General features: G+C 49.3%; 1 protein-coding gene across 3 annotated transcripts; it reads left to right on the top strand.

Moving 5' to 3' along the window:
• Positions 1-2374: 2374 nt before the first annotated feature.
• LOC100350832 (5-hydroxytryptamine receptor 3C-like) lies at positions 2375-8827 on the top strand. 3 transcript variants are annotated; one of them, XM_002716487.6, is made up of 9 exons: positions 2375-2441; positions 4001-4167; positions 4553-4597; positions 5473-5582; positions 5832-6001; positions 6802-6962; positions 7393-7597; positions 7801-8016; positions 8145-8827. In XM_002716487.6, exons 1-9 carry the CDS (start codon positions 2375-2377, stop codon positions 8372-8374), a joined length of 1371 nt encoding a protein of 456 aa, XP_002716533.2. In that variant the 3' UTR covers positions 8375-8827. The 3 variants fall into 3 exon arrangements, with proteins under 3 accessions (XP_002716533.2, XP_089188160.1, XP_089188159.1); XM_089332034.1 differs by lacking the exons at positions 2375-2441; positions 4001-4167; positions 4553-4597; positions 5473-5582; positions 5832-6001 and having other exon boundaries at positions 6939-6962; positions 7393-7630; XM_089332033.1 differs by lacking the exons at positions 2375-2441; positions 4001-4167; positions 4553-4597; positions 5473-5582; positions 5832-6001 and having other exon boundaries at positions 6939-6962; positions 7393-7627; positions 7789-8016.
• The last annotated feature ends 796 nt before the right edge of the window (positions 8828-9623 follow it).

Below are 9623 nucleotides of genomic sequence, written 5' to 3' on the forward strand. Positions count from 1 at the left end.
AGCATGTTACCATCACCAGCAGGCCCAGTAACAATGGCAACGCACCTGACGTTTCTGTTCTGGAGCTGAAGTTGCCTTGCTGCCTTATTTCCCCTGCCCTCCTCATCTCCATATCTAAATCTACTCTGAGTCCAACCTATAGATCTAGGTTGGTTTTTCAGCCAACTTCAAAGAAAATAAGATATTCAGGGCTTAGAGTTAACCCTCCTTTCCTGGGTCCAAGGTCTGGTAGCCCAGCCTAAATGTGGCACTCCTAGATTTCACCTTTGAAATTTCTTCACTCTTAGCCAGTCCAGGAATCCAGTGCCCCAAGAGTGTGTGCACATGGATCCAGACACAGTGACATTTTGTGAGATATTTTGTAGGTCACTTTGGTACTACACGATTACAATGGGGCCAGTCTAACAGAATCTGGGCTCAATAAGTGCCGATATGTTCAGTCACACTCAGCGCACACCCTTCCCTCTTAAATCAGAGAACTACCTGAATGATAACCTATTTTCTCAGAGTTCTTCCCCCAAATCTCTGCCTTGTGTTCTGGCCCCAAACCAAAAGTCCCAGGATCTCTTGCTGTTGTCTGAGCATCCATCCACCTCCTGGATGCCATGCTTGGCCCTGGCCTTCTAGATCTGAGCATGCCTGTGCTTGGCTTGCTTTGAAGGCACACTTTGTATGTGCAGGACCACCTAGCTAGGCTTGGGAGAGCATCTGTAGCCTGACCAGTTGGGAGCCAGGCCTCCCAATAGCCTCCTCCTTGGGCTAGCCAGTACTTTTATACTACCAGGTACTAACTTGCCTCCCAGATAAACCCTTTCAAGTCACCAAAGAGGGCCCTAAACCTTGAGCAGGTTTCCTAACAACTCTCATTCTGCCTTCTCTTCCTCCCTATTTGCTCTTTCCACCCCAGGACTTTGATTTACCTCTCTTCTTCTCTTCTCCCTTCTTTCTTTCCCGTCAACCTCTGCTTCAAGCAGGCCAGGTTCCCAAAGAAGGGAAGAAATTATTAACAGAGCTGTTAGGGCTGAAGAACTGAAGGTATGGCCAACCTCTAAAAGAAGATATTGCACCTTGCTCCCTCTGCTTTCCTGCTTTGTGCCACTAAGTTATTCCTGCCTTCCTCAGCACTTTCTATTTAGGGCTGTCATAATTGTCCATTCTGAATAAAGAGTCTTTAGTATTCTAGGTCTGACTCTTCACCTCTTCTGCAAGGAAAACATTTACAAGTCTTTCTGAAAATATAATCAAGATACTTAACATAAAATTGTTCCAATTCACTCGTTTGGTCCAATTATTTACACAGAAAACTCACATGAGACATAATATTGGCACGTGGCAATAATATTAATGTAAGCTGAGAGTACTAGTTTATGATAACATAACAACTATTGGCAACATATGCATGAGTTCTATTATCATGCAATCAATGCATAGGATTATAAAAGGCATGGAGGGGCTGGCACTGTGGCTCAGTGGGTTAACGCCTGGCCTGAAGCGCCGGCATCCCATATGGGCACCGGTTTGAGTTCTGGCTGCTCCTCTTCCCATCCAGCTCTCAGCTATGGCCTGGAAAAGCAGTGGAAGATGGCCCAAGTCCTTGGGCCTCTGCACCCACATGGGAGACCCGGAAGAAACTTTTGGCGCCTGGCTTCAGATTGGCACAGTTCCAGCCGTTACAGCCAAATTGAGGAATGAACCATTGGATGAAAGACTTTCTCTCTCCCTCTCTCTCTCTCTCTCTCTCTCTCTCTCTCTCTCTCTCTCCTCTCTCTGTGTAACTCTGCCTTTCAAATAAATAAATAAATCTTTTTTAAAAAAAAAAGGCATGGAGAACATTGATTGGGGAGAATGAATGAGAAAGGCAGATAAACTGGAAAGAGGAAATCTAGTTAAGGACTGCTGGGAAAACAGAGATGACAGATGATGAAAGTACGAAACAAGCTTTGCAATTTGGTATTTAGAATGATCCCCAGCGATAAGATATTCACAACTCATAAGCAAATCACTAAATATTACCCCTTTTCAAAATAGGCAAATTCCCTGGCCTTCTAAGAACATAATCCTTATTTCCCCAGCCCACATTCTCTAATTAAGGCAAGTTGTTTTGTTACTGATCTCAGCACAGAGCTGCCACATAGGATGCTTCACCCCAGCATTGGCCCGACTTCTCGCTCGTGTAGAGCCCGGAAGCCATACCTGGGCAGGGGCAAACCAGACACTCAGCTGTGATCTCTCTGGCCACAGCCTCTCACTAGGGAGTGGTCACCCAGCAGGAGCAGCATTCAAAATCAGGAACCAGGGTAAGGTCCTAGCTCCTTTAAGCTTGAGACTTTGGGGTCTCCTGAGAAGTCCCCAGAGACAAGTCTAAAAAAGGAAGATGGAAGGGAGATGGCCAGACAGCAGAGGATTCCTCCTCTGCCTTGCTGTCAGCCTTCTGCTCCAAGGTAAGATGGGACCCGCACAAGGAAGGGCAGGGTGCAGTTTTGAAGGGCATGCCCTGCAGCCCCTGGCGGGCATTCAGAGTTAGCCAGCTAAACAGTCCTTCCATAATGGCTGCCTTTTCATTTCCTTCCTGTAACAGAGAGACAGATCACTGGTGAGTACACAGCTCTGTTTTACTCATGCTTGCATAGGAATCTACCAAACTGTCCCATTTTGCCAGTTTTACAGTTCCATCTTTTTTTTTTTTTTTTTTTTGACAGGCAGAGTGGACAGTGAGAGAGAGAGAGACAGAGAGAGAAAGGTCTTCCTTTTGCCGTTGGTTCACCCTCCAATGGCCGCCGCTGCAGCCGGCGCACCGCGCTGATCCTGGCAGGAGCCAGGAGCCAGGTGCTTTTCCTGGTCTCCCATGGGGTGCAGGGCCCAAGCACCTGGGCCATCCTCCACTGCACTCCCTGGCCATAGCAGAGAGCTGGCCTGGAAGAGGGGCAACCGGGACAGAATCCGGCGCCCCAACCGGGACTAGAACCCGGTGTGCCGGCGCCGCAAGGTGGAGGATTAGCCTATTGAGCCACGGCGCCGGCGTACAGTTCCATCTTTTCACTGAGTCCTGGTGCCGCACCTGCCACAGCCCTTTCCCTCTTCCCTTGTCTATGGTATCCACGAGAAGAAGGGACAGTTAAACCGGTTCTTAAGGATTAAGTACAACATTAAGAGAGGGTGAAGAGCAACTTGAGATTAAAAGAAGCAGATACTTCCTCGGGAGGGAATATTATTCCCAATCCGGGTGCACACCTTAATATGATGGAGAGATGAAGGAGATACAGAGAAGGAAGCAGAGAAGACCATGCAACAGTGGCAACAGGGCAAAGGTTCTGCTCAGGTACGAACCACATGGCTCCCTGGCCTTGACCAAGACATGACATCTACATAAGCCTGTGATTGGGCATGCGTTATATGCTCAGTGAAGTCACCTAATAATTCCAGTGCTTGAAACAGCCCACAAGATTTTTGAGAAAAGCAAAATAAATGTATAGCACCAAGAGGTATGAACTCATTCAGAATTCTACTACTTGAATGTGCTTCCCATATCTACCTAGTAAGTGCAATTGTTTACTTTTCTTATCTGACATTTCAGTTCTCGCCTTCAATAGGTGGATGTCTGAGGGGACCTAGACTACAAGTTCTAGGGCAGTGCTAAGCAGGACCGTTGCTGGGTGGAACCAAAAAGCTTATGATGTGGACAATAAGGGACTCTTTGAAGTCACTGCCATTGCACTAAGGTCAAGTTTGCATACAGATTTGAGCAGATTTTGTTTGAGAACAAAACAATGGGACTGAGAATGGAGTACTGACTCAGCTCACCACAGCGACTTCCACCATTTGCCTACCAGCCCGGCCCATCCTCCCCAACCCCGGCAGGAAGGGCTTTGGCCAGCAGAGCCTTCGTCCAGGAAACAGGGACTCACCTGCTCCTCCTAGAATGCCCTTTACTTTCTCTCTGCAGAGAGGCCACAGCCCTTGAAACAGAGGCCCTCTCTCACAGGCTCTCTGCTCTCCGCAGGAAGAGGCAACACCTTCACCATCAACTGCTCGGGCTTTGACCGGCACGGGGTGGATCCCGCTGTCTTCCAAGCAGTGTTTGACAGAAAGGCCTTCCGTCCAGTCACCAACCACAGCATCCCCACTCGTGTCAACATCTCCTTCACCCTGTCTGCCATCCTGGAAGTGGTGAGACCTGGTCCTGCATCTTCCCATAGTTTCTAGTAGGGAACACGGATCCCCCGCCCTCCCAGCCCAGTGGTCCCGTGGAGAAGAGCAGGTACCCTGAAGGGGTCGTGTGCAGACTGTGGGCGGAAAGCCATGAAGAAGAACGTTGCAGTGATTTTTTTTTTCAGGAAGCATTTGTCCTTGAGTCCTGTCCTCTCTGGAATGCTCTGTATGTCAATTAAAATTTGAAATGTCCCTACTCAAGGGGAAACCAGTAAGGAAAAGATGATCCAGCAGCCAGATCTATGGTTGGTCCATAAATGAGTGACTTTTGGTGAGGCTATGAGGTGGGTGGGGGCTGAATCTTTTTTGCACTAATAATCCTGGATTGGAATTTCTCTATCAGGACGCACAGCTCCAGCTGCTGACATCATTCCTGTGGATAGATCTGGTAAGGTTGATTCAACTACCCCCTTCCCTTTTCTATGTGTATTTTTTAATTTGAGGAGTTAGAAGTAACTTAACGGTTAGAAAGCTAGAAGGTCCCAATCTCTACTCAAGGTATAAATCTTCCTGAAAAAAAAAAAAAAAAAAGGTAAATCTAGAATTGGACTGGCCCTTGGGACATGAGCATCCCTGGGCAGCTTAGGAAGGTAAAAATGGCCTATATATAGGCGCTGGCGCTGTGATGTACTGGGCAAAGCCACTGCCTGCACTGCCAGAATCCCATATGGGCACTGGTTCAAGATCCAGCTGCTCCACTTCCAATCCAGCTCTCTGCTATGGCCTGGGGAAGCAGTAGAAGATGGCCCAAGTCCTTGGGCCCCTGCACCCACGTGGGAGACCCGGAAGAAGCTCCTGGCTCCTGGCTTCTGGCTTTGGATTGGGTCAGCTCTGGCTGTTGCAACCATCTGGGGACTGAACCAGAAGATGGAAGATCTCCCTCTCTCTCTCTCTCTCTCTCTCTCTCTCTCTCCCCCTCTGCCTCTCTGTAACTCTGCCTTCCAAATAAAAAAAAATTAAAAAAAAAGACACGACCCATATAAAACCCCAATAAATGGTCACATGGCTGCAGGCCGGATAGATTGGTGTGTGCCTGGCTCTAAGTGGTTTTACGCCACGTTTAAGATCTTCCTGTGAAAAAGCCAGTAAGGAGCAGTTAGTTGATGCCGTCTTGTTAAATAAAGATGGGGAGATAGCCTGTGGTCATTTGGAAAACAAATGGGTGGGAGGGATCAAGGCACAGAGAAGACTGGAAAGGAAAGGAAAGGCTGACTGGACAAGCTCACCACCAGTCACCCCTGTTCCTCGCTGCCCTGGCTGTAGACATGGGACAACCCTTCCATCAGCTGGAACCCAGAAGAGTGTCTTGGCATCAACGAACTCTCTGTATCAGCGGAACACCTGTGGCTCCCTGACATCTTCATCTTGGAATCGTGCGTATCTGGGGCTGAAACACCACCTGTGAAGAACAGCCTAGGCTCAGTGTGGGGCGGGGGCCACCACAGATTCAGACAGGGGCAGTCTCTAATGCCTGGCTTCCAGAAAGCACCATGAGCAGCAGCAGAGACAAGACACAGCCACATTGGAGGAAGAGTCCAGAAGGAGCCCAGGGGACACCTAGAGAGGGAGACCAGAACCGGTTAGGGCACCCACAGACCCACTCTCCCTCCTTTCCCAAACAGGATGAATGTGAATCTGACACCTTCAGGTTTCACTACCTTCATCAGTAGTGAAGGGCGAGTTAAGTACAGCATGCCAATGCGTGTGACCAGCATCTGCAACCTGGACATCTTCTACTTCCCTTTTGACCAACAGAACTGCACCTTAACCTTCTGTTCTTTCCTCTACACAGGTGAGTGTGACATGTGCGGTAGCTACTTAAGATGCAGAGGAAGGCATTTAAGGGTGGGCAGATTGTTCAGGAACGTTGAGATCAATGCCTCTCAGTTCTGGCTGCCTGCTAATGCTTTTTAAAAAGACCCATAACTTCAAGACTTTGTCTCACCCTAAACCAGGAGAATTCTTGCAGGTGCAGCCCAGGCCTCGTTTGTCTTTGTATCTCCCTAGGTGATACTAATGTGCAGACAGGGTCAGGAGCCACTGCTTTACATCTTGGAGGGCCCTTGTCCCACATGAGGGCCACAGGACCCTGAACCGCCACACGCCTACACATTTCAGCTCAAATATGTAAACTTTAGCAGCTAACAGACTCAAACCAGTAAATTAAAGTAACTGAATGCCACCAGGTATCATGCGGCAGATTTGGATAAGTTAATCATCATGACGAACATGTGTAATTATAAAAGTGTGGAGCTGTTCAAGTTTGGTTCCACTAAGACAGCATCATACAGTGAGGGAATTAAGAAGGAAAACAGGAATATCCCCAAAAGTTCTTGACTCATGTTTGAGTCATGGTCAATATTCCCATAACAACCTTGACTCGCTCTTGTTTTCCACAACAAAATCAATGCTGCCGCCTCTGCCCATCCGAGTTGTTGGTTGTATAACCTGCTTCTGAGAAAGCCAGAATGCCCTGCTACGAAGGACAGAGAAGAAAATCTGTGGAAGAAGCCCCGTGGGGGAGGAATCCAGTTTTATGGGCAGGAGGCTTGGGGACACTTCCGGAAGGAACTGACTGGGCCTCCCTTTCAGTGGACAGCATGCTCCTGGGCATGGACAAGGAGGTGTGGGAGATAACAAACTTGTCTCGCAAAGTCATTTGGACTCGGGGAGAGTGGGAGCTCCTGAGCATCAACAAAGCCACCCCAAAACTGTCCGTGGGCACAAGCCTCTACGACCAGATCATGTTCTATGTAAGTCCCCGGGTGCCACTTTGGCTTCTGATCCCAGTTACTCCATGACTTTCCTCTTGATCTAAGGCTCTTAAGGAACCTCTACCTGTCTACCCCAAAAATGGCTCCCTAGGCTCTCCCTTCCCTCCATACCTGCTGTGGTCACCAGGCAGAGGGGAGGAGCAACTGGGCTGTTAGAAGCACTCCTACTCAGAATGGACAGTTCAAAGGCCCCTAAGTTCCACAACCCTTGCATTCCCACAGGTTGAAAAGCAATCAAAATTAGAGCACAAATCAGAGACATGTAAGGGCACAGTAAAATAGGTTGTGTTATCTAAAAAGATGGCCCCACGGCCAGTTCGATCGCACCCTGGCCAGTTCGACAGGGTCGCATACACACAACAGGCCCCCGGCAGCCACTGGTTTGCCATCTTGCCCACCCTCTCTCCAGGTGGCCATCAGGCGCAGGCCCAGCCTCTACATCATAAACCTCCTGGTGCCCAGTGGCTTTCTGGTTGCCATCGACGCCTTCAGCTTCTACCTGCCAGCAGAAGGCCAGAACCGCGTGCCCTTCAAGATCACCCTGCTGCTGGGCTACAATGTCTTCCTGCTCATGATGAACGACTTGCTCCCGGCCACCGGCACCCCCCTCATCAGTACGGGCCCTCCTGCTCGCTGGAGCAGCCAAGGCAGTAGGGAACAGGGGGAGGGACCAGGACAGCTGGTGGTTTCTCCACTTGAGGAGGCATGGCGGCGGCGGGGGGAGGGGTGTCTAAGGAAAGATTGGATTCGGAAAAGAGCTTCAGAAACACTTGGAGATGAACCTGCCTGGTTTATTTATAATCTGCTTCACCCTCAGGTGTCTACTTTGCCCTGTGTCTGTCCCTGATGGTGGCCAGCCTGCTGGAGACCGTCTTCATCACCTACCTGCTGCACCTGGCCACCACGCAGCCCCCACCCATGCCCCAGTGGCTCCACTCCCTGCTGCTGTACTGCACCAGCCCCAGGAAACAAGGCCCCGCTGAGCCCCAGGAGGGCAGTAAGAGCCTGGGTCTCAGCCCCACCCACCTGCCAGGTAACAAAAGTCAGCACCACCCTCATGTCCTCTCCCTCCCCTCCATCCCTGCTCCTGTCACCGTCCCTGTCACCCTCCATCGCCAGTGACCGTAGCAGCCCACAGCTGAGTCTGTGTCCCCTCCACAGGCCTGAAGGAGCCGGTAGAGCTGGTGGGGAAGGTGCCAGGTCCCAGGGAGGCAGAGCTGCGTGTGTGTCCTGAGCCGACTAGGGCCCGGCCGGACCACGAGGCCCAGAAGCAGCACTTGGTGGAGCTGTGGGTGCAGTTCAGCCACGTGATGGACACCCTGCTCTTCCGCCTCTACCTGCTCTTCATGGCCTGCTCCATCATCACCGTCATTGTCCTCTGGAGCACCTAGGCAGGTGCTCACCTCTCACTGAAAACCATAGCTTGGGGTTTCTCCCGGTCTTAGGGCCAGGCACACCCAGACTGCTTTCTTCACTTTAACCACGCACCCCAAGGGACTACCTTGACTCCCATGCCTCTGTGTTCCATAAAGTCTCACCCAGCAATGCCAGGTAGGTTCAGAGCAGCCCTGGACAGTTTCTGGACCTTTCACCTGCCAGGGTCCTCACTTCTGTCATGCTTAGCGTCCCTGAGTCACATCCAACCCCTAACTCCCATTCGGGGACGCTGCCCGTTGATTGATCACCCAGTTATCCAGGAGGCACTGGCTCCTCCATGTTCATCACAGGTCCACAAACACTGAGGTGGAGAGTTCTGCAGAAGTTGGTGCTTCATCCTAAATAGGTATAATCTGATTGGATTTTTAAATACGTCAGACATTTCTAGAGTTTTAAAAGAATGAAAAGGTCAAGTCTCACTTTTGGGAAATTATTCCATTTGCAATAAAATATTTACAAATGCAAACTGTTCCATGTAACATTTCTTTTTCACTCTCCTTTATCTCTCTCCTCACTGGCATTGCTCTTTGAAATAAATAACAAATGGCGTCATTCTTTTTTTGTTTGTTTGTTTTTGCCTGGCGGTTTCCTCTGATTTCCCAACACCAAGGAGAGCAGTCTTTCTGAATAGATATACTGGAGCAGGGCCAGGAAGACCTAAATAAGGGTCCTGGTTAAACCACCCTCCATTCAGCCACCCTGTGGAATGGGAGGCAGATACTGAAAATGGCCACATGAATGCTATGGAAAGAGGCCCACAATATATTACTTGTAGGAAAGAAACTACAAAACAACGTGTATGTGATTTCCATAAAACAGATGCTAGACCAATAAATAGATATACAGACACATACATAGATAGGGAGGTAGGTAGATAGATGACAGATAGGGAAGTATGTATGGATAACTAGACACCAAAGCATTAGGAAACTTTGTCCTAGATAACAAGTGATTGCTATTTTCTTTTATATCCTGTTCATGTCTTCAGAATTATTTTAAGTGGGCATTACTTTTACAAAAAAAAAAAAAAAAAAAACAAAAAAAAACAATAAAATGAGGCTGGTGCTATGGTATAGTGGTTAAGCCTCCACCTGCAGCACTAGCATCCCATATGGGTGCAGGTTTGAGTCCTAACTGCTCCACGTCCAATCCAGCTCTCTGCTGGTGGCCTGGGAAAGCAGTGGAAGATGGTCAGAGTGCTTG

Source organism: Oryctolagus cuniculus, chromosome 4 (assembly GCF_051225735.1).
Source record: "Oryctolagus cuniculus isolate XC-2025 breed Fujian yellow rabbit chromosome 4, ASM5122573v1, whole genome shotgun sequence".
Lineage (NCBI taxonomy): Eukaryota > Metazoa > Chordata > Mammalia > Lagomorpha > Leporidae > Oryctolagus > Oryctolagus cuniculus.